The following is a 25,910-nucleotide window of genomic DNA, read 5'->3' as shown; positions in this document are numbered from 1 at the left end:
TGGTAATGAGATCTAGTTAGTGATGCTCCAGAGTGTCTTATTAACAAATAATAACAGCACTCCTTTGTTTTTTTTACCTCTCCCCCCCATCTATTATTCACACCTCACAGATTTACTCATGATTCATTTATAGGAGCATCTTGTGCAACCTAGAAACTAAATGTCACCCAAAACATCACTTTCAGATGGAGCTGTGTGTATGAGCTTGTACCTCTTTTTTTTATGTATGAATCGGAGCATGTGTGTCTTTGTGTTTCATCACTCCCTGGGAGTGTGTCCACCTTCAATTTGCCCTGCACTGAATAAACTGCGATAACAATCCAACAGTACTGTCGGAAGCAAAAATCTGCAATCTAGCTCGGTCTGTATGTGCACACGTGTCTGCAAATGATAGAGCGCCATTGAAATCGACAAATCGGATCGTGGTGAGTCTGTACTGAGGCCATTCTGCCATTCAACCCCCCCCCCTGTGGTGAAACCAGCATGATGCCCGGTGTACTTTAGTCGGATTCTGTTTCCGCTGAAATTGCCAGGTTGGAGAGCGGCACTCAGCTGGGAATGCTGCTCTACATGTGAAGTAGGTTGTGTGTGTGAGGGCTTCGGAGGTGTCTGCGTGCGTGTGTGTGGCTTGTACGTGTATGTGCGAATGCGTGTGTCAGTGTGTTGCCCTTTGCCTCGCTCCCCCCTCTCTCCAGGTGAAGAGCCGGCTCTGAAGGCTCTGCTCCAGTCGAGGGCCCTTGAAGTCAGCCTGGCAGCACTTTACCCAGACAGAGGTAAGCCTACAGGAGACCATCTGTCTTAGCCACAAACACTTAGTGGACCATCAGACGACAGCCACAAGTAGTTTGGCATCAGCAGCCAGCAACGCCCTTGTAGAGCATTTGGTAGGTGCAGAGGAACAAAATATTAATATTAAAAAATAAAATTATTAAACATGAAGTTACTCAGGGCACCAGCGGTAAAAGGGAACAGATAGCTAACTTACTGAATCAGTCTCATTACATAGGCTAACTATCAATTTGGACCCTGATTAATCACGTCAAATGTAAGTGATGGACGAAGGATTTGGAATCCTACAAGATTAAATAGACCAAACCCAAAGTTTAAAATTTTTTATTTAACAAAACTGAAAACAATAATCCAATAGTTGCTACAACATATAGGTGTGTGTCATGCTATTTTGAGGGCATCAATTCATGCTGACAAGTACTTCAACTTGCAGTTTGTGACAGGTATCTGCATGGTGCACGATGGATACTTCTCAACAGTCGCCATCTTGGCTACACAGTAGAAGGGGAGAGGCCACTAAACGTATTTTCAAACGGCACCAAAGGAAGGGCGACATGTCGATAGCGCTAATATTGGCATCATTTCCATGGTGTGTGACACAGGGGTTGTATACAAGAAACTAAAGTTTCATTCAAGTGAGTGCAAACAATATCTTCTTATGCACATTTAAAACTAAGTTATTGTATTATTCTATTGAAACATGAAAATGCAGGCAAATGAGAAACTGTCAGTGATTTGTAATAAGCCTAATTAATTTTAATTTTTGTTCATATATTTACACTGTTTCTGAATATAAATGTACTATACTCTACTATACTACTAAGAAAGATGTCAAAGTAAAAGGACAAGTCCGAACTTCCTATTTATCTGACTTATGGACAACTTTCCCTTCCTGTCTGTGGCAGTCAGCCACGAGTCAGGTTACATTTAAAAAAACGGCTCAGTAAATTTATAAAAGCTGGGCAATGTAGTGGTTTTTTTTTTTAGCAAAGTTACTCAAACCATAGCAACAGTGAATTTATCAAAGAGCATTTTCATGTGCAGAATCATGATGCTCATTGATCATTGGAGCTCTAATCTCCTTTTTACTGCAGCTGGACAGTGAATGTGAGTTTGTGTCTTCATGATGTAGGAACCTGTCACCAGGCACCAGTGTTGTGAAAATACTACATGTTTTTCTGCTGCGGTGTGCGTCATTACCTGGTTTATTCACCCAATCAACATATTTTATCATGTAAAGTCCGACAGTTGTGGAATTAATTGGAAAAATGCTCCAGCAGGAAAAAACACTATAGACCTCAAAACAAGTCTCCACTGTATTTCTGTCAGTCGTTGGGCTCATTGTAAGTACTGTCACCCTCTTCTTACTCATTTGTATTTATATAAGGCTTCAGTGTTGTACTCTCCTGCATCCACAAGTATTTGAGGGTCAGAGTCATGTAAATTTGTTCATCAGAGGGGGATGAGGAAATTTACTTCATCAATTCAAACACCAGATTTGTGCAGATGTCTGTGGACGCACCAGAGCGGTCACGCACCAGAGCGGTCACTACATTACAACGTCAGTAACTACGCACGGTCTACATCAAGCTGACTAGAAAGTAGGAGCTGATACATGTCACAGACAATTTAGATAAAGATGGACGACTTGACAGTGCCCCAAAAGTGAATCCAAATCGCCACCTGGTGGCTGGTTGCAGAATAGATCATAAATCCTGCCTCCTCCATGTTAGTGGATGGGGCATATAACAAATCAAAAAGTCAAGTGCACATTAAATAAGTTTTCATCAAACTCCAGGTAGTAGGTAGTCCTTATCACACTAATGATTGTCCAAGTGTCACTTTTACCATTAAGTTTGGTTTTAATTAGTTAGTTAATGTTATAAAAACGGGGGGGAAACATCATGATTGACACCTGAGACTGAAACGCAATTTGTCAAGTGCGTATATATCGACGGGATCTCATACCCCGTCCTCCGAGCACTACTGTGCAGACGCTGGCTTCAAATGTGCAAGATGGCAGCGCTCATATCTAGGATATATCAATTCCGGATATTCTGAGGAATTGGAAATGTCCATCTTTACAGTTTATGGTACATGTCCACGAGGCAGTGAGTGTGAGTGAGATGCTAATAATAAAAAATGACAATGTAACAACACCAACAACATTATTATTATTATCATTATTATTAATGAAATCGTTTCAGTGCTTTGAATGTCTTATCATTGTTTCTGTTCAGTGTAAATTAAAAACACTGATGACCAAGATCATTTTGGTCACTATAATCACGACATGAAATTATCACTCATCTCTAGTGTGTCCAGAGTGGATGTGGTCCATCATTTACTATTTGCTTCACAATGTGCACAAGCCAATGATGTGTTGGTCCTCTTGCCCCCTTCCTGTTGTTGTTGAGCTCCTCCTATGTCGATGCCCTGAGACTCATTGTGCCACTCTGCTGGTTGCTTGCTGCTCTCATATCAGGCTGAGTGCTTTGAGAGCATGACATCGTAGAGAGTGGAAATGACTGTGTGTGTGTGTGTGTGTGTGTGGGTTTGTGATGGAGTAAATAGCATCCCAGCTGTAGAGATGGCATTTAAGTGTCTCTCCCTTTGCACTCCAATGGTACTGCAGACCCATTACCTTAGTGTGTGTGTGTGTGTGTATCTCCTAGCCTCTGCGCGTGCTTGTGTGTGGCTACAAATGTATTTCCAAGCTATTCCTCCAATCATCTCCATGCTCCCACGCGACTCACCCTCTACCTTTCTGTTCTGATCCTTCTCTCATTCATCATGCTTCCCTCCCTGCCCTCTTGCCAGAGGTCTCTGCTAAGGTGTAATTTAGCTCCTGCTGTTCTCTAATTTCTGCCGTAGTCAGGAGGGGCGTGGCTGGCCCCCCGACACCATGGATACAATCTGTCAATCATTACCACCAGCCAGGAAATTGCATTCAAAGTGAGAGTAATTATTAAGTCTGCCCTGTGTGGGTTGAAGTGAACACCCTTTCAGTTTGGCACATGGAAAATATGTATTTAGTTGTACGACCAGGTGGATTTGCGAAGCCTATATTGTTGCTAAGAACAATGTGAGGACTCTCCTCATCTCACCCTAGTCTTGTCTGATCTCTGTCTTTTCCTTTTCTTCTGTTTCCATCCCTCCACACTTTTTTCTTGTGATACTTTTTTCACACCATTCTTTTGCTTTTCCATTATCAACCCTGCTCTACTCTTTCACACTGCTCTGCCCTACCTCTGTCCTGCGTCTATCCTACTCAGAGCCTATGTCATAGTCTATAGTCATTGACCTACACCGTTGTGAGCATATATACCTGTGTGCTGGTGTGTCACAATCACACCACGAAAATGCTAGTTGTTGGTGGAGCTTCTATTCCAAAGTGTGTATACTTAAAACAATGGATTACTGCAATCAATGAACTAGAATTACCGCCCCATGGTTGTATGTCTCTGTCTGTGCAGTTTCAGTCCCTCAAGGTGTTCCAGACATTGTATTCACAATAATATGAGGCCATCGGGACCTTTGACCACTTTAAACTCATTAGTTATTCCACGAATCCAAGTGAACATTTTATGCCAAATTTGAAAGGATTTTCACGAGATGTTCTTCACGTTGCGTCTTCAGGCAGCAAAGATGGAGTTTGTGAGGTCACACTAACTTTGATCCCCAAATTCTACTCAGTTCATCCTTGAGTCCAACTGGACATTTGTACAAAATTAGAAGAAATTCCCTCAAGGAGTGCTTTAGATTGCATTGTGTTCACGAGACGAAAAACCTTCTTTGGGATCCCAGTAACCTTTGTCCTTTGACCACCAAAATCGAATCAGTTTATCAGTTAGTCCACGTGAACGATTTGAAACATTCTTGAAACAAGAATGGGATGGACAGACGTACAACCTGAAAAACGTAATGCCTCCAGCCATTGGCCGTCGCCGGCATGGAGGCATAAGAAGAAAGGACATCTAAAGAGATGATGAATATGACCATTCATCGACAAGACCAAGTGGATCCATCATAGTTGTTAATTCACAGTTCTGGTGCACAGAAATATAAATTGGCCTTTACCCAAATGGGAGAAAAAGAAAAAACATCCACAATGGGGTAATCAAAGCCAGTGTTGGTGGTCTCCTGCTGTAAAAAAATGTCTATGCGAAAATAAACTGCAGTCCTTTCTACATTTATTCTGTCCAACACACATAATACTAACACAGAAAGCCACTCCTTGCTGTACCTACAGAGGCAGTGACATAAAGAAGTGAGACAACGACAGAGGTGAAAGCAAGAGACTGAAAGAAAACCTACTTATCTTTAACATATTCAGCGAGGCAGTTGTTAGAATTCCTATCAAAGTCCTTGAAAAGCTGAAATCAAAACTCGCGACTTACAGCGCTGTAATCGCTCCTCTTCCTTCACTCTCCTGGTTGAATTATTGAAACCTACTTTAGAAAACACTTGAGTCCCTGGTTACATTTATGTTCTACAGAAAAACTGTTGATTTATTCTCATCCCTCTCTTTCATTCCATCAACCTCTTACCCCTCATTGCCGACATGAAGGTTATAATTATGTCGATTTAGTAATTCCCATACAGGAGACTTAAACTTAAAGTTAACAGCAAACCATGACACAAAAGCTCGATCAAAGGCATCAATTCGGGCGTTCCATTTTCAATTAATGTCCGCCACAGTTGCTCGCTAAGTCAGTAACCTGTATCAACGCTTACTAATCTACAATGCACTGCTGGCCAAGCCTTGTTATAACAGCCAACCCAATGGACCCATTAACCTTTATTCCTTAGCAGATAAATCAGAATTAAAGGGACGTTGCTCTCCTTCAGCGGAGCGGCGTAAGTACTGACCTGCAGCCTTAAGCGACAGTTGTTGTCATGTCACCTTCACTAACACTAGGCTACATGCTAGATACATATATGCAAATGTCTACGAAATGAAACTGAACCTTCAGTCCGTACTTTTATGCAAGTCTTCCGAAAGCTTACAGATACAGATGAAACCGAGCAGTACCATCAGAAATCATAGGGGGCAGGAGACGAGGAAGAAATTTCAACAATGGTCAAGTTTTTGCACAAGCAAATTTAGGAAGTTAATCATATGCTCCTTAACTTTAGAAGTAGCATTAACTTTCCGTCCACTGCTGCAGATGCCAGTAAGCCGAGCATGCTGAATTTTAAAGCTTACGTCAGAGTTTCATGTGTGATCAACTCTTCAAGTTGGTTTGTTCACGTGTTTCCGGTCTTGGAAAAAAGCAAGATAAAATTGCTCTCGACAAGCGTGAGCATACAGACAAATGTGAAGCTTGACAGGTCCGTCCTGCGTCGGTAACAGCTGCTCAGGCAGTGGCTGGACAATATACTATTCTGAAAAGAAGTTTCGCGAATGGTCAGTTGTGCAACGTGATCATATTATGGGGATGAAATGTGTACTATGGGCACTAATCCATGACCACAGACATGTAACTATTTGTAGCTCACACACACACACACACACACACACACACACACACACACACACACACACACACACACACACACACACACACACACACACACACACACACACACACACACACACACACACACATGCAAACAGTGTGAAACTACCCTAACCCCCATATGTGGTTGTCTACAGAGTCTTACAGCTTTTGCAGGGCCTCTGAGGGTATTCAAACATTCAAAGGCAGCATGTGAAGCGGAGAGAGAGGTGGAGGATATGGATGGTGCGCTTCCGTCTAAAGATGAGGGGGCGTTGGTGGGGGGGGGTAATTAACATATTAATGACCCCACCTTCCTACAGCTTCTGTCGGATAGTCCAAACACTTTGATAAGTATGCAAATGAGAGCTGCGCCATCTGAAGAGGGAATTAGCTCTGCCAGAGACAGCCGACAGAGAGAGAGAGAGAGAGAGAGAAGGGAGGGGTGCAGAGAAAGAGGGAGCAAGGAAGGGACAGGGTGTTAGGAGAGAAAAGGGGAACTAAAAAGGGGGCGGGAAGGAGAGTGGAGGAAGGAAGAGAGGGAGCGAGCAAAGCCAGCGGAGTGTGATAGGAAGGAGTCTCAGACGTGCTGATGAACTGATATCCCTGTGTTTGTTTTAGTCGTCTTTAATCATAACGTGCGCAGTAGGCAAATGTGTGGGTATGTGTGGGTATGTGTGGGTATGTGTGGGTATGTGTGCGGCGTTAGACAAAGAGACAGTGGCAGTGGAATGCAAGAGGAGGCTCTTTTCATTCTCGTGCTCTCCACCTCTCAAGATCAATATGCCAGTGCCTGTCAGCCCTGGAGTGATGTGCAGAATGGCTGCAGGGGCTCAGGCCAGTGGGCATACAGGCTGAGGTTGGAGGAGTAATGACCCCGAGGAGACAAGGGCGAGTAATTATAACGCAGACTGATCTCGCTGGTTGTATCGCTGTGGAGAATGGTGGGTAATAAGGATGAGGGGAGAGCACCATGGGAAAGCAAGTGTTCACATGTGGGTGAGACAAAGGGAAGGAGAGAGAGAGAGAGAGTGTGTGTGTGTGTGTGGGGGGGGGTGTGTGTGTGAGAGAGACACCTCTTGTGAACATCCAGGCCAGGGATTCACCGACACGCTAATCACGCTCCACAATTATGTTGAATAATTAAAAGGTTTCATTAACTTGATCATTTCCTGTTCGGCCATGTTTCAGCTCTGACACCGGCAATTAAAGCCGGGGCAGCACAACGCCGCTCTCATTCAGCCGGCTCGCGACAGAGGACAACCTTATGTCTCTTGTGCGGAAGCAGAAATCTGACAGGGGAAAAATGAGGGGCTTTAGCAGTTATCCACCTAACTTAACTGTTCTCAACACTTCAGCGCGGGAGCGCACGGAACTGACAATGGAATCTATGTGCTCAAGGTGAAATCGTGCAAATCTGGATTTGGTTTCCTTGGATTTTTTTTTTTTCTTGATTTTTTTTGATTAATGCAAATAAGGGAGTGAATAGTTTACCTCTGCGAGTGCGCCTAAGGCACCGAGACATCTACCTTGAAAATCTTTACATATTGATAACTTTTTTTTCCCCTGATACCTGCATTCAAGTGAACAAATACCTTACTCCTGTAAGCCAGACATCCATCACCTCAGCATAATGATGGATTCAGCTCCGGTTTATGATGTGAAGTGGTATGAACTGCACAACAACACAAAAATATCTTCACAAATCGTTGCCTTTTTTTAAAATGAGCTGGATTGTTTTCACTCTGCATTAACACCATAATTAGTAAAAGCTCGTCCTGTCCTACTTACATAAGACGTCTTTTTGAAATTGGATTACTGCAGGATGAGCCATTTATTTTCAGAAATGGGGGTGTTGGGGGCAATTTATTATTTCAGTGTCCCTGCCATAGCATCTCTGCCACAAAGCTATCCTCCCCTATTGAGCTTATACTGTATACGCACCAATAAACATGATTTGCATGGCGCACTGTAAATATGCAAATGACAAATGAGATATGGAGGTTGAATGCTTATGCTGTGAGTCTCTGTCTCGCACAGTCCAGCCCCCTCTTGAAGAGACACCTCTACCTTCCACGTCTTTCATATTCGCTGCTGCCAGGTGGATGCATTGCACAGACGTATGGCAGTTGCAATCAAACACACATACACACACACGCGCCGAAAACAAACTCTCAACCGTTTCTTCCAACCTAAATTTGTGGAATCCATGTGGTCTCTCCGTCACTATCCACCTCGATTACAGCAGTCGTCCTGTAAGTCTATATTACTATGGCCCTGTTCATACCTGGCATCAACAGGCATTTTGGTTGATCTGGGTCTCAGTAGCTCCACATGATGACTTATGATCAGATCTCACGTTCATCATGACTGATTGCAGAGACAAAATGTTTTGTAGTTTGTAATTGACAAAACTGACTGCAACATATCTTAAAATTTGAAAAAACGATGCACTTCAGAAAATATTCAGACAAAGCCAGCAGAGGTGATCTGTACAATTTTTTTTTTGTTATGTGAATGTGTGTGAGTACGTATACATCTGGTTACACAGAGGACGTCAGTTGAGTAATTGGTCTTTCAGTGTGGCACAGGACACAGAGCTCAAAGAACGTGGACATGTGCACAGATCACAGTCCACCTCTGAATGTGGTCCGAGCAGTGGGATCAAACTACGTCCTTAAATGAGTCTTGGTTGACTTCACACTTTGACCTGTCCACTTGACCACTGTGTCAGAGGCATGAAGAGTTAGGGACCTCACTGCCATAATATTGTTCAGACCTGAGATCAGATTGAAAATCGGAGGGAAATGTGCAGGGCCTGACGATACTGGCTTTTTTAAGCTGATAGTGAAATTAATATCTGAGAGTTTAAGAAGTAGATAATGATGAATCGGTCAATATTCATATTTTCCTAAAAACCCAAACATTTCCAATAGCAATCCCATCAGAAAAAGCTAATTAAATGTGACCAAGAAATATTAAAAAGGACATAAACTAACTGCTCTTTAATGAACAAACTGTATATACATTACCACAGACATATCTCTGCCATGTCTCTGCTGCAATTTCTTATGGCTCACTAGCCGCCAATTTTAACATACTGCCAATAAACTGATATCATTCAATTTCATCTTGTGTTTTTAATGTCTTAATGACAAAACATTTTAATTTGTCATAATTCAACACGTAATAACGTTTAACTGCATACGTTTACTTTAAGCCAACCTAAAAAACTAAAATACGATTAGTTCCTCCAATGTGCTGATTTTATTTTCTACTTTTGGCGTGCACAGGTTCTTGATTCTGTTCTGTGTGACCATGACTTCTCAATCATTTATAGTCTCATCATAACCATATCACCACTGCTCTGCTGGTGCAATTTTTTACTTAAAACAATTGTACAATCATGGATAATTAACCTCAACAAGTCCGGATACAACTAACCTGGAAATTCAGGTTGAAAGACTGTATAGCAACTGAAAAACTCCAGATGAATGTTCCTGGTTTATTGATTTGTCATGATGGAGGAAGAGGATCCATAACTTTCTGTTGAGCCCTCTGGATGTGTTGTGGGACCATATGATCGCCTGTAATCACTAGAGCTCGATCAATATATCGATTAGCTGATTTTTTTTACATAGTGTTTTAGGTAAAATGTGGCTGTTTTTGTGTTTCTTTTTATTTGTAATAAAGGAATCATTGCCAAATTTTCTAAATATATTTTCATATATATATATATATCGGCCGATATAGGTAAGCTTCCCTCCTCAATATCGGTATCAGCCGCTAAAAATCCATATCAGTCAGGCTCTAGTGATCCCACGTCTTTACCCTGATCTCTTCTTAGTCACAGCCTTGTTACATGTGATGCGTGTGAGTGTTTAAAAACACTGCAGTTAGTTAGTTTGCATCCCCTCAGTTCCAGTCGCTCACTGTAATTTGCTCTCACTCACCTGACACTTATCAATACACCTCACTCTGAGCCCATTCATGTGTGTGTGTGTGTGTGTGTGTGCATGTCCTGTATGTGAGTGCAGTTTAACAGGGATGTAGACAAGAAGGGTACGCACATATTAACACGCATGCATACACACACACACACACACACACACACACACACACACACACACACACACACACACACACACACACACACACACACACACACACACACACACACACACACACACACACACACACACACACACACACACACACACACACACACACACACACACACACACACACACACACACAAGCGTAGCAGCAGCAGCCTCTGTGACCCAGGCCGGGCCGCTCCATGCAAAGTCAAGCGTGTTTGTCCTGAAGACTATCAGCTCTCCGGGGAGAGAGGCCATCGAGCAGCATTATCGACATTATAGACGCCTCAGCCTGGAGATAGGCTTCACATCGATCCCCTGATTAATTACTATCTGCAGGCAGCAGCAGGATGAGGGAGAGAAAGAGAGGATGAGAGGAGAAAAGTGAGAGAGGGAGGGGAGAATGATAGAAAATGGCGAAAGTAGGGAATGAATGAAATCGGAGCGGAGAGAGAGGAGGGAGAGTACACCTTGTACTATCTATGAAAATCAGCTAAAGGCTACACAGTAATCTTCCAGGTGGAATATTATTTATTGATATATAGGTAGGCAGGAACGCTTATCGTCACTGCAACCACCCCCGAACACACGGCCAAGGACAAAATGAAATTCACACATTACTGTGGTAGAAGCAACTTGCAAAGACGAGTAGAGGACACTGAAACAGCCACCCTCGAATCCCCGAGCACATTACACTCAACACACTGCAAATGATAGTGGAAGTAATTAGAAAGAAAAAATATATATCTGTACGTGTAAAAACATCCTGGACATTTACTCCAGCCTCGGTGTGCATGGTTAACTTCCCTGGCACAAATGGAACTAGTGTGGACAAGCGGGCAGAGCTGCGAGCATTAATGAACTTTGGTTAGATCCTCTGGGCCGCACACCAGAGGCTCCCTAGAGGCCGTGCAGCACATTGTGCAACATAAGTCAATAAGATGTTACAACGTGCAGGCATCAGTCGGGACAATGTGACTGCTCTGAGGGGCTGGTGCATTTGAGTGGCAGATAAATTGTTTTGTTGACATTAACATTCTGTATACATTTTTTCCTTATTTTGTAAGTCAAATCACTGCACTTTAAAAAAAAAAAAAAGATATGGACCAATGCAGGATAACAACATTGCAGGTTGTTTTGTTTTACAGCTGGGTTCAGCTTCAGTGCCAAATGCTAAAAACTCCTTTCAAGCAAACGCTCAAAAGAGACGCTGCTCAGTGCGTTGAAAACACAGTCGCCTCACAACAAGTGGGTTCTTACCCCAGCTCCACCAGGGCCTTTCTCTGGGGAGTTTGCCTGTCCTTCCTGCGCCTGTCGGGCTTTTCTCCAGGTGCTTTCAAAGCTACCTCGGAAGTTCCTAAACTTCTGACTTTTTAGTTTAATCCAAACTAAAATAAAAGGTGCGAAAGATTCCCCACATCACAGTGCATACCAGCAGACCAAAATTTAATCCGACCAAAAGAGCTGCGTCTGGTCCGTGGTTCAGATCGTGAGTGTGAAAACATTTTGGGGAAAATTTCAGACTTTCAGACCAATCGTGGTAAGTTTCTGTGCACTTATCAAAAACGTTTGCCAACTTGCTAACACGCCAACATCAGATACATGCCTGTCTACAAACCAATCAATGTCAAGTATAGAAAAGATGAAGTCCACATAGTTGATGGTGACAGGACACACGTAGGTCATAAATCAAATATTTACAATGTAACAAAGGCCTGAACCTTGGTGTGGACCATTGTCCAGACCTTCATGTGTGAAAACACCCTCCCTCTAAACCCACAGGAGTGAATGGGAGTGTGAATGGTTGTTTGTCTCTATAAGTCAGCCCTGCGATTCACTGGCGACCTGACAGGTGGAACCCCACCTCTCCCCCCAATATCGACTGCGTTTGGCTCCAGCCCCAGCACCCCCGACCCTCACAAAAGGACAAGCAGTAGATAATGGATGGCTAATCTGATTCCGGTCCAACCATAATATTGAGCCAGTACTCTGTATGAAAACTTGTACTTCTTTTCACACGGGTCGAAGCAAAAATGTTACAGTACATTGTGCAAAAAGGCCCATGTGACAGCAATTAAATTACAACTACACTACTACGTATTAACATTCATTTCATAGCGATTATTAAAAAAAAAGACAATAGCTTTTGAAAATATAGTGGGAAGAAAACTTTCCCAGTGTCAAAGAAAAGCTTTGAATTCGAAATAAAGTTGTGTTCTACCTTCCACCCACTCAACTCACCCAACAGGAACTTTAAAGCTGTAGGCGTGGAACGAGAGAAGGAGTTGTGCTGCATGGGTAATGAACTGATAATTGGCTATCATGCTAAATATCATCAGGCATACGAGACAAAAACTGAATTATTTAGCTCGGCTAGTTGGAACATTAAAAGAGGAGAAAACCCTCTTGTTTAATATTTCATATGGGGGAAACGTATTAACTAGAGGGGAGGAAGAGTTTTGGTGCTTGTTGTTTCTGTTATGTCGTTATCGTCATTTGTGACATTGAAGACGTCCACAGAAAGCGAGGGAGACAAAGTGAGATATTCACACTATGAGGGAGGGACGCAGTGAACGCGAAATAACCTCAAGAATGGCTTTGTGGTGGAGGAAACAAATAAACGAGGAGGAAGTGTAATCTAAGGGCAAAACAGTGAGTCGCTGCTAATGTGAAGGAAGCGATCAGACAGTACAGGAGACGCAGCGACGTCACTAACAAGGTCAGTGACGACACCGAGACACGCGTGAGATTGTGTGTGTGTGTGTGTGTGTGTGTGTCGGTGCAGTGCAGCTTTTCAATCCCACTGACCTGAAAAGCTCTGTTAACGCCGGATCCACAGGCACTGAGAGAGAGAGAGAGAGAGAGAGAGAGAGAGAGAGAGAGAGAGAGAGAGAGAGAGAGAGAGAGAGAATGATAACGAAACAGGACAGACTTGAACATGCTACGTCCACAGCTTCTTTGTACAACAGATATATGAAGCCGTCTGTGCAGGTTTAACATAATTTAAACAATAAAAGGTTAAATCAAATGTTATTTTATTTGTTGAGCCCATGCTCGCAAATCTCACAAATCAAAGAGATAAACAATCTGTAAAGGGTGCAACGTCCTCTGTCCCCAACCCTCAGTAAAATATGTTTCGTATGTTTGTGTGAAGATGTCAAAATTTGATTATTCCTTTGTCTTCATTTAGTACTTCAAAAGGATAGTAAATACATAAGGCAGTATATCAGTTCAGTTTGTCAGTGTATGGAGGGTAAATGCATAAAGCTTTTAAATAAATTATTGACTGTGGTAAGAATTAAAATTGGTGAAAAAGAAAAGAAAAAAATAAGAATATCTATATTGGTCAGTTTGTCGGAGTATTGATGACATACTGATGGAGTATTGGTGTTTCGAATGTAAATAAAGTGAAGTAAAAGCCATTTGGAGGATTTTAAAGAGACGGATCAGTAGTGAAATACTTTGTAGTGTCACATTTGATCAAAAATCGATTCTACTGTGTTTTTATATTTCAGTGTTGCTTTAATCAGCGATTTGTTTCCATGTCAATGTTACATGTTCTTATGCTGTTTTTATGTTTTGTTGATTCAAATTGTATTTTTATCCAATGGCCTGTCAAGTGAAATAGTTAATTTAACTCATATAAACATAATTAACCCCCACCAAGATGAAGATTGGGATTTAGATCTTCAGACGTAAGAAATATTTCAGCAATACAGTCTTTGGGTTAAGTCTAATACCTGTTTTTCAACATGGTAACTGTCTAACATTGTGTTTTCTAGCGTGAGAGATAGAGCTAACAGAGACATCACTGCTCATGATCTATACTTGCGCTATTTTTGTCAGCCATTTTTATTTGAGGGTCTGAATTATGAGCGTGAAATGTATGCACGGCATCACGGCCTCAACTCTTATCGCAACGAAACAAAGAAGTGTTCGGCGTATACTTTGGAGGATCTGACACAGAGGGAGAAATGAATGAGTGAAGATGGAGTGATTTAGGGCCGGGTTATAAAAGACGACCACAGTGCCAAATACTCCACTCACACTCTCTCCCTCTCTTGCTGGCCGACAAGCAGGGGACGGCCGTAACTCAATCAAACAAGGGCCTTGTGGTCGCAGCCTTCAGACAAGGTGCCTGCTCCACACCATGTAGGAACAACAGTCACCACCTTTCCCCCCCCCCCTCGTTTGGTCAAAGATGTTACAGAATTCCTGAAGTTAGAGGCGATGAAATATGGATCAAGACATTTCTCTGATGGACACCTCTTTTCAGATTCCCTAAACCTGTGAGGGCGGACGGGGCGGCTGAGTGAGTGTCACGGTTTACGAGCCCTTTTCAAGGCTTGTCGTAGTTTCATGGGAGGAAGTGAGGTGGCTGTATTTACTGTAACTACTGCAGTGCCCGTTCTAAACCTGCCTTATTGTAATGGGCTCTTCTCCAGTTCTGGAGTCCAGAGCTACTTCAGAATTATTCCTTGTCTCTATTGGGTCCTCCTCAAACAGGTTTACAATATATTGTCACTTTTCAATGTTTGTGTGCTGGATGTTGTGTGTAGTGCTTTTTTTTGTCAATGGTGCAGAGTAAAGTTAGAAATCTTTGAGTTCATCCTACCTGGTTTATCTGCAGTGAAGATTCAATGCTTAAAAAAAAAAAAATTAAACAGAATTTGCTTTATTACTGTTCACGTTTGTGGTTGATATATACAATTTAACTCCTAACTTAAATGCTGTTGATTTTTTCATATATTGATTGTCACCTATTTCAGACCCAAGTTCACAACTTTTCAAAATAAAAGCGCTGTAATTCAGGGCGATATAAAGCATTGCAGCGACAAAACAAAAGTGAATTTACTTTGAAGACATCTTGCGAAAGAGGAAGTAGGTCTATAAATGTTGCTGCCATGATGGAGATGAGCACCATTGACACTGGTTAACAGTCAAATATGGTGAAATAAAAAAAAATCTGGCGGCAATTTTGACGCGTGAGTTGATCCAGTTGCTGACCGATGTTGTAATTTGAGGACGTAAAAGAAGACACGTTCAACTCGGTCCACAGACTGAAGGCACTGACTGCTACAGAGCACTGGTCGCCTGTTTATTCAGTGACCAACACTCTGTAGCAGTCTGTGCCTGGTTTGTGTCACTGGTTTGTCAGGTAAAACCCAAAGTTACCTGTTCTTTAAAAGTATACTTTTGTTGGATGATACCATAAGTCAATGTGGGGGGTATTTCACTGTTGAATAAAGCTCCTAAAACATGCACTGTGATTATAGGAGCAAAAACAAGAGAGCGATAGAGAACGCGAGAGCAGCGAGAAAAAGGCAACTCGAGTGTGACAGTCTGCGATTTGTGCAGTTGTGTGTGTACAGTATACGTATGTGTCTGTGCATGTGTGTTTGTGTTGGGGGAGTGAAGGTCACCCTGAATGGCATTGTCACCTGTGTGTGTGTGTGTGTGTGTGTGTGTGTGTGTGTGTGTGTGTGTGTGTGTGTGTGTGTGTATCCATGCAGATACCTTTGGAGCGTGTTCGATGGCGCTTATCGTCTGCATCCAGCTCCATCTGCAGAGAAGCAACAAACAAGCTGTTCAACACACAGCAGACAGCAGCGCAAAAAATGTGTCTTTCATTCGGGTTCGGATTCTTTCAGCTTCACAGTACTTTTTTCTTCCTTCTTGTCGAACAGGAATTTCACACCTGATGTTGTAACGCTGAGACGCGACATGTCGTGCAGGTGACCGAGTGACTGACAGTATTTGTGTGAGTGATGTGAGGAATTTAAATACAAAGGAAAATCATCGCTTCAAATGCTTTTTACCGATACATATCCCCTGCTGATCTCCTCAATGAAGAATAAAATCTATATTTAGACTCTGATTAGTCGTTAAAAAGGCGTATGAGATTATCATTGACCTCACACGTCCTCTATGGTTGCTGCCCTCGGGAGAGCGTTTTGGATTGTATATAAAACTAACAGGAAGAAGTTTGGGTTTATTCCATCAGACTGGTGTCACAGTCCCAATGGGAGGCATGGTCACTTTACCTTGATGAACGCACTTTAACCTTATCCATCCTTGTAATTGTTTTTTATTTTATAAATTTCTAATTAAAAAAAAATCGAAAAAGAAATTCAGATTTGTCGGAATTAGTGTTGTCCTTTATATGCAGGGAGGAACTCTCTGTGCACTTTTGTTTCTCCCCTGCTTGCTGCCTTGAATTGGCCCTTGTGGCCGTTCTACAACGTTTCCGTTTATGTCTCAGAGAGTAATTCATGGATCTTGATGTTGATGTTTAGGGGACTGATATTTATGACTGTGTGTAATAAAAACCTAGTGAAATTAAATGTGGTTCCTTAAGGAGACTTTGGGCCTGGTGGAGGTATACACTTTACCGTTTATTTTTATCTCAGTAAATCCCTCTCTCTGTCCATCTTATCCATTTTTCCAACCGTTCCATCCATTTAGCGATTTCACAGACGTATTGAAGAAATGACATCATCCTACATCAACTGTGAGGTTTCCATTTATTCTTTATGCTCCTCAGCATTCAAACCTTTCAGGCTCTTTACATGCCACAGGAAGCATTATAACCCACTCCTACGTCTTCTTCTTCTTCATGTATGTCAGACCTACACATCCTTCTAAAGGTGGGTCTATCCCCTTACCAACACATCATAAATTGTTGAGGAGCCCGAACGCCTCGGGACATCACTGTTATTTCCAGATGTCCCTAAATATTCGTACATGCTGCATTCGGAATATGACAGGGGCTGTGGCCCTGTTTGGATGTCTCTTTTTATTAAACATGATTTATTAACACCACACTTAGTGCACTGTAGAGCCCCTCAGCCCTAATGGTGTGTTACTTTATGAATGGCCATAAATGTTTCAACGGGAGAAAAATAAAATCATGAAAGGCAAGGATACCTTGTAAATCTTATTAGTGGAGTATTTTTGGGGCGGCTGAGGATATTGTGTGGGTGTGTGAGAGGAAGCTTGGAATGTCCACAGACACACACACATACACACACACACAGACACACACACACACACACACACACACACACACACACACACACACACACACACACACACACACACACATATATATACACAGTGGAAACCGCTTATAGTGATCACGTTTGTCCGGGCCAAATTGATCACTATAAGCAGTTGATTACTATAACTGAATTAGCTTCTGTATGATTTTCCTAGAACTTAAGGGAAAGGTAACGACAGTTTTTAAGATAAGGACGGTATCACATTGAGCGCTCACGTATGCATACACCCACACACACACTGTCACCGACTCAGCTGAACGTTAATTTGTTTGAAATGACGCCACAATATAACACTGATCATCACATAGTGATCAATACTTTTCTTAAATGAGTAAAGTCTTCTTTATAGCTGCACATTCATTCAATAATACAGCTCGTCTCTAGCGCTGACACACACACATCGACACACACAAACAAACTTGTGTGAAGAGGCCGGAGGAGATGACGGGGCGCGCTCGGTTTGTCTCGATTCAGTTAAAACTGTAAAATATAACTTTTTAACACTATATCCTTGATCGTTATATGTATATATATATATATATGTATATTACATGAAGTATAACTGGGGTTTCCATGGCAATTGAAATAAATAAGGAAAAAAAGGGAAAAAATACAATCTATTGATCCTTTCTCCTAGAGGTTCTAGGTTCTAATGCAGATAGAGTGTTCTCTCTGTGCGTGTATGTGTGTTGTGTGTCTGTGTATGTGTGTGTTGTGTGTGTGTGTGTGTGTGACTCTTCTATGTGTAAACAATATGAACATTGCACATACATTGTAGCCCCATCTGTATTCTTTAATGCAGATGTTGCCTCCTTATGCTTCAAATACTAATCTTTAACTAATCTTCAAATTTCAACCTTGAGATTTTTTCGGTTTGTTTTTATTTCTCTATCTTAGTTGCTTTGCAGTCACTGCTGCCACCCGAGCACTGGGGTGAAACTCTTTCTTCTTGTTATGGTTTGCAAACTTTGACTTTCTGTAGGTGGAGCTCTCTTCGTACAGTGGAAGGTGGTGTTGCTGTCAGCCTCCACATTTGTTAGAAATGCAAATCTTTCCAACAGCAGCCATTCACATCACAGTCAGGTTTAGAAATGAAGCTGCAAAAAGTGGTAAAGAATTATATATTTGCTAATTCTGCTGATAACTACATTTGAATAGATTTATATGAGGGGGATCTCTTTGAAAAACTTTCTTTAAACTGAGAACCTTGGTTTGAAAATATTGAAAATGAAATGAATTTTTTTTTTAAAAGAACAAAAAGACTACCTGATCGCAGAATGATTCCCATGTTAGAGGTAAAATATTAAATATCCATTGTGGACTAAAATATGTGACACACACACACTCACACACACACAGACACACACACACACAGTGCCTATCTGAAGCTGCCAGGCTCTCTCTGAGGGCCCCGGTTTTAAGCGAGTTCCACATCACAAATGAACACAGTGTCAACAACAAGTGAATCCAGCAGCAGAATAAAACAACAGCAACAATAACGGTGGCAGCAGTGTAAGTCATGTCGCCTCCTCTTCCTCCCCTCAAGGCTCCTCATGAGAGTTGGATCCCGGGAAGCTTGCACGCCTCTGCAGCTCGCCATATGTTGGAGAGCCCTTCATATTCGGCCTGCCCCCCCCTCTCTCTTTCTCCCTCCCTCCCTCCTCTCTCTCTCTCTCTCTCTCTCTCTCTCAGCGCCCCATGGGAAAATGTCACGGCTGTAATGAAGGTTAGCCTGCTTATTGAGGATTAGGAGGAGGCCCACTCCTTCTCTGTCTGTGTCTCAATTAGACCCTGGATCAATGGCATTACGGGCCCAGATGAATAGCCGCACAGTAATGTTCATGCCGCCTCCAAAAGTTGAGGTTGGCCGAGCAAACACATATAATGATGCAAACTTCATAAGAAATTCTGCATGTTTTTTTTGTTTTTTTTTACTTCACAACCAGCAACTCTGCCAAGGCCCAACAGTCCCCTTAAATTCACTCAAGCTGCAGCACATTTCACATGATCAGTACTAATGTGCCAGATTTTTCAGCATCCACACTAAAATTCAACAAGTTCTCTCCTGACCCATACAGCATCCTTCTTCCAAGTTCCGTGGTAATCCGTCCATTAGTCTTGAGGTTCTCCTGCTGGCTAGCAAACAAAACAAATATATCTTTGCGGAGGTAATTAAATTACTGATTGTGTCATAAAATGTACAGGGTTACTGTCCATTTATTTCCATTTTAAATGACATTATGTAAAAGCAGTTATAAGTAAGACCAATCACTCAATGATAAAGTTGTGTTTTTGTTCATGTGATTCAACATTTCATTTCACACATGACCTCCACTGGGGTTCAGTTGTTTTATTTAAAAGAAACCAGCAGGTAATTTCATAAAAACAAACAAAAAAACCTTTTGAAGTTCATATTCCTCTTTCCCATTCTCTGCCTCTAAATGTACATGACAGAAATATCTTTGCATTCATGATTTTCTAATCCACGTTTGCATATTGTGCAGCATATATTGTATAAGAATTTCATTCACTTTCAGCACACACAGACACACACACACACACACACGCACATGCACATGCATGAGGTGCAGGCTGATTTCAAATGCATCTGCTACAGTAAGCCTGTAGACACGAGTGTTTAAATCAGCACCAAGCTGAATTCTCTCAGAAGACAGAGCTCCTCGCAGAATATATGCATGTTGTGATTTGAATGTGGGACGCAGCTAAACTTTTTATGCAGTTCACACATGAGGGGGAAAAAAGCAGCTGTGTGTGTGTGTGTGTATGTGTGTGTGTGTGTGTCTCTGTGTGTGTGTGTGTGTGTGTGTCTGTGTGAGAGTGTGTGCGTATTGATCATACAGTCATCAGCACAAGAATCACATGTAAATTGCCAGTTGTTGTTGTTATTAGTGCGTCTTTATGATTAGACGGGACACGAGAGCGCCACCAGACACCGACAAATTGAAGAGGGTTCTTGCTCTTTGATAGAGAAGAATCAGGATATTACTGAGTGAAGCGCGATAAGAAATGCAGCGATTATTGTGTTATGAACTGAGACATAAAACTAGCATTTTGCACGTGTGTGTGAGTGCGTGCGTGCGTGTGTGCGCTCCTATCATTTTGGTGGTGTGGAAGGAGGGAGGGGGAAGGGGGGGGGCTTAGACATCTGTCACAACAATTCACATCGTTATCAGTTTCCCTTTGTTTTCACCTTGAAGTTTTGGGAGAATGCATTTCAGGCATATGGCGCCCAACAACCCCACCCTCCTCCTCCACACACACGCACACACACGCACACACACGCACACACACACTCACACACAGCCATTGGTATTCCATACAGTGTAGCAATGGGGAGCCAACTAAACTCCGCTGGCATTATCATATTTCACTGCGAATACGTATTTACGCCATGCATCATAGTGACAGTAAACATGTGTGCCAAACCGGAGCTAAGTGCATCTGAATTAGTGTGAAGGGCTGCAGAGATAGCATCTGAGTGGGCGCTGAGAGAGAGAGAGAGAGAGAGAGAGAGAGAGAGAGAGAGAGAGAGAGAGAGAGGGAGGGGGACGATCAGAGAGAGACGGAGAGCGAGCGTGATAAAGACAGAACGAGAGAGTGAAATCCGGCGAGCGATTCTCAACTAGTATGGTAAACGGCTTTGGTGGGTGACGGCTCCAAAACGTTAAAGGGTGAGAAAAGCTGTGATGTGAATACAATACGACAATTTATCAGCCGGCGCAGTGAGGTCAGAGTGCAGGGATTAAACTCAGGTGTATTTAGAACTGACTGGATTGTCACAGAGCCTGAGTGGACCTGAGGTTGTTTGACACTTTTTGCCCTCTAAATAAACGTTGATTTGATTTAGCTGTATTGCCCTGTATCTTTGAAAACTGCATTCACTACATAGGGACTGGAATCCATGTAATTGCTATTGGAGGTCAGAACTTAAGTGTGTTTTTGTCAAGAGAAATCATGAATTCAAATGATTGTGCAGTATTTTTATACATCTAAATAAGCTTATAGGAAGCCCTGTCAGCTGCAAGGATTTGTTTTATTGTGAAAGCCTGTGACTCAACCTTTGACCTTCCACTAAAATAACTGTCACTACTGACAGCAAACTAGGAAGATCATCAAAATGAATCACATAAAGACCAAGGAAGCCAACGGTGAATGGGTTCTCAGTGGCTTCGCTGCTTGTAAGAACTGCCGAAAAGTATTAGCCTCTGATAGCCACATGCTAGGTGGAGGAGCACAGGTGTCTGGTCGGGTCACGGCTCATATGTTAACAGGTTCAGATGGGTCCAGATTTGACTTGGATTTAATTGTGGGTAGTGGGTCAGGTTTCATACAAACCTCAGAGGTTTGCAAACAGATGACCTTTACAGGCTGTGGACTGGTTCACACTGTTTCTACTGTTTAACAATGGCGCCCTTTTAAAATTCATTTTATTTAGCTGTAAGTGCAATATGCAGTGTTTTCTGAAACTGATTCCATCGCATAAATAATTCATAATTCTTTACGAAAAGCTAATTTAACATGCAAATCTGAATCAGAACCAGAAAAGACGATTATGAAGTTACACTTTTGATGAGTTAGGTGTGACAACATGTTGGAACAAACTCTACCTGAAATGGTTTGGGGTTGAGACAGCTCTTTGGTCCAGACCTCTGCTGCCACTTTGACCGAGTGAAGTTCAGCTGGACGGAAACGGCTCACCACATCTCCTCCACACTCATTTTCTGCAACAGAGGGCAGAAGAAAAAGAGGACGGTGAACATACATCATTAAAAATCATTTGCAGAACAATCACATTCACACGCAGCCATGACGGGATTGGAAATTTCCTCCTCTCCTTTTGACTGCGGGGCTCATGAATAGTCATATACCATCAGCTATGCGGCACACGCCAAAAAACCCAACGTCGATTTCCGCCATAACAACGGCCGCTTGCCGCGTGCGACAGGCTTGGCAACATGGGGTAATTAGCTAGATCTATCATCTTCTGCAGGAAGTGGGGGACAAATATAGCTAATGATCCGTGCCTGCCTTCATGATTTCCCTCCTCAGCTCTCCATCCTTCGCTGAGTTGGAGGAGAGGGGAGGGACAGGGGAGTGGGTGAGTTAAGGGGGTCGATGTCCCACCTTGTCACAAAAAAAGGTGAAATAACCGCACACAGAAAGAGAAAAAGACAGATGGAAAAAAGGGAGTGTGAGTGAAAATGTGCGTTCAGACTCTGCCTGAGTGCTCTGCCTGTCTTTGTTTCTCTCCATCCGCTGCTGCTAATTGAGCGAATGTATGGGAGAGAACAGATGAGGTGCCGATAGTGTATAGGGACCATCACACAGAATGAAGGCCCCCATAGGGAGCATACCAGATGGCCCATAACACACACACACACACACACACACACACACACACACACACACACACACACACACACACACACACACACACACACACACACACACACACACACACACACACACACACACACACACACACACTCACTCACTCACTCACTCACTCACTCCGCAGTCATTCCCAATCTGTCTCAAAGCAGCTCAAATAAAAACAATAGCCGGTCCCTCAGGACAAGCACCACCACAGGCGTACAGTGAGTGTTCAGGGTGCCCGTTGTGTGTTATGTAAAAGGAGCGCGGGTGGTTTTTAAAGCATAAGCAGACTTTACTTTTAACCAGCAGGGGTTCTCTTTCTACCCCTTCATCACACACATACACAAACACCTCAGCTTTTGTTTTTTTTCCTGTCCATTTCCTTTGTAGTGGGAATAATGAGCAAGGCAAAGTTGGAAACAGCCTGGGCGAGTTGTAAGGGGACAGTGCAAACAACTTTGAAAGGGGCTATTAACGTGAAACCCTAATGCAAAACAATGGCCCACTCAAAGTATATTTTACATGTTACAGCTACAGATGTGGCATCTTTCATGCTTTTTGAAAACGGCGTCAGAGGTTTGGTTTGTATTTGATTAAAGTCGCTGGTGCAGCCCGAAAGCATTTACATTCATTTACTAGAATTAACATCTCGCGGCTCCAAGCCTCCGCCAACCTGTGAAGCTGCAGTTTACATCCATGTCTGTCCAAATTCATATAATGCATGTGGTTAAGACTTTGAGGGAATAAAAGGTGTTGCGTGTATTTTTGTTGTTGTTGTCACATTGAGACAAAGCACAAAAACAGAGTGAAATTCCTTGTATGTGTTCATTCAACACAAAGCTGTGGCTGTGACAGCAGACAATGCTTCAAATATGGAGGGTGCTGCAAAGAAGCTAGACATTATAAAAGGTGAATGTCTCACATGCGCCTTCAACAACAGTACAGCTCTATACAATCAGGATAGTTTCAAAGTGGATGGACACCAGATTCCCCTGTCTCCTGAAATATGGTGTGAAGTTATGGTGGTGAAGTTGACCCAACACCTTTATTGACCTTAAAATGTCACGAGTTCATCATTTGATCCTGTTAATCATCGGTGGGAAATGATGCCGTTACTTGTGGCTCTTTTTCCACGGGGTGAAAAAAACACTAACGTCTGGCTTTTGTCTGGAAAGTGATGCATTACTCTATCTATTTAATAAAACCCAGTGTAAACTATGTTTATAACTCAATTTGTGGCATAATTCCACCTGCTTCTACCTCATAAAATACAAACCACACCCACACACACACATACACACACACTAATCCATGGCCCCTTGGTCATTCTAATCAGAGTGTATGTGATGGGTCTGTCCTCTGATGAAGGTCTTCATGTGGAGGCTGATGACAAATCACAGCTCTCTGACTCCTCATCAGGACACGGCCCACATTCCCCTGGTATGTGTGTGTGTGTGTGTGTGTGTGTGTGTGTGTGTGTGTGTGTGTGTGTGTGTGTGTGTGTGTGTGTGTGTGTGTGTGTGTGTGTGTCTCAGAAAAAAGGAGAGGGGAAAATTACAAATGGCTAGAGTCTGATGGGACAACATAAAAAGCAGAAAAAGATACAGCACAATAATGAAATACAACATGTGTGAGTGTGTACTTTGTGTGAGTGTGTGTGTGGTTGGTATTCTAGTCATGGAGTTGCAGTGCTAGTCTGTTTCAGCACCAAGGACAGTGACAGACAGAGCAAACACACTTGCGGTCTCCTTTTCTTCTTCTCTACTGAGAATTCTACAAGTGTGTGTGTGTGTGTGTGTGTGTGTGTGTGTGTGTGTGTGTGTGTGTGTGTGTGTGTGCGTGTGTGTGTGTGTGAGAGAGAGAGTGAGAGAGAAGTGATATTTTCTCACAGTCTATTCCTTGGAGAAAAAGAGGGGACCGTGCCTGTGCTTTACTGGGCTCCTATATCTATCAAAGCCAGAGAGCATACCGTAAATAGCCTGAAAAGACTGGCTGCTCTGGCACACCCTCCTACCCACACACACTCACACACACACACACACACACACAGACTCATATGACTGTAATGAAAACCCTATTGTATAGTTACATACGCGGCATTAAGGAAGGGAGGCTGTGATGTCCTCTGTGACATTTTCTTTGACACATACTGTACATGACAGGCATTTTAGAAACACACCCTCACATACACATGTGCACAAGCACGCAGGCACACACACAAAAGAAATCATACCCATCATATAGAGAAACACATATGGCACATGAGGACAAGGGGGCACACACAAATATGCACATGTTACAAGAGAGACACATGCTTTATTCATGTGATGTGCGTGAACACACACACAGACACACACACGCACGGCAATCTCCTTCTCCCAGGCTCTGAGAGTGACTGGGGCTGCCTGACCTACATTCTAGCAGATATGTATATACAGGCAGAGAGGAGATGAAATCTCTCTCTCCATTGCTCTGCCTCTCTCTGTTCCATATTCTGTGTTCTTTTCAGTGCCTGTTCATTGCCTCTTGGACACACACACACACACACACACACACACACACACACACACACACACACACACACACACACACACACACACACACACACACACACACACACACACACACACACACACACACACACACACACACACACACACACACACACACACACACACACACGAGGTGAAGAAGCAGCTCTGATTTCTTGGCCTGACTGCTGCCGATGAAACAGGCATTGTCAGTGTGTCGCCACAGTACATGTGTTTGAGTGATTTTGATGGTGAGAGCGGGATCCCTGTACATTCCGTCTTTCTCCCTGTTGCATATGGACCATCCCACAAACTACAATTTTCTCTTTTGTGTACTGTATGTAAATAAAGTATTTACAGCCAAAAACGTACTGTTAGTCAAACCTACGTCCAAACACCAGGGAAACAAATGGTGAAGTAGAGAGGGGATGATGTGTTAGAAGAGAAGAAGACAACTTGGGGATGAGGGGTGGTGGTGGTCTGTGGTAGCAGGTCTGGTTAGATCCAGAGTAGGAAGTGCGATTGGTCTGA

At 42.7% G+C, this 25,910-nt stretch overlaps 1 protein-coding gene across 3 annotated transcripts in view; it reads right to left on the bottom strand.

Moving 5' to 3' along the window:
* myt1lb (myelin transcription factor 1-like, b) overlaps positions 1–25,910 on the bottom strand; it is a 112,612-nt gene that overhangs the window by 56,808 nt on the left and 29,894 nt on the right. For 2 of the 3 annotated variants that reach the window (XM_034576987.1, XM_034576989.1), the window contains 3 exons: positions 22,080–22,193; positions 15,908–15,953; positions 13,199–13,232 (listed from right to left, as the gene is read on the bottom strand). In XM_034576987.1, the coding sequence (XP_034432878.1) occupies positions 13,199–13,232; positions 15,908–15,953 (80 nt within the window). In that variant the 5' untranslated portion in view covers positions 22,080–22,193. Of the gene's footprint in view, positions 1–13,198; positions 13,233–15,907; positions 15,954–22,079; positions 22,194–22,340; positions 22,863–25,910 lie in introns of those variants that run through there. The other variant, XM_034576988.1, reaches the window with a different exon arrangement.

Source organism: Hippoglossus hippoglossus, chromosome 22, assembly GCF_009819705.1.
Source record: "Hippoglossus hippoglossus isolate fHipHip1 chromosome 22, fHipHip1.pri, whole genome shotgun sequence".
NCBI lineage: Eukaryota > Metazoa > Chordata > Actinopteri > Pleuronectiformes > Pleuronectidae > Hippoglossus > Hippoglossus hippoglossus.
Note: the sequence above shows the minus strand (reverse complement) of the source record. Positions and strands in the feature narration are given on the sequence as shown.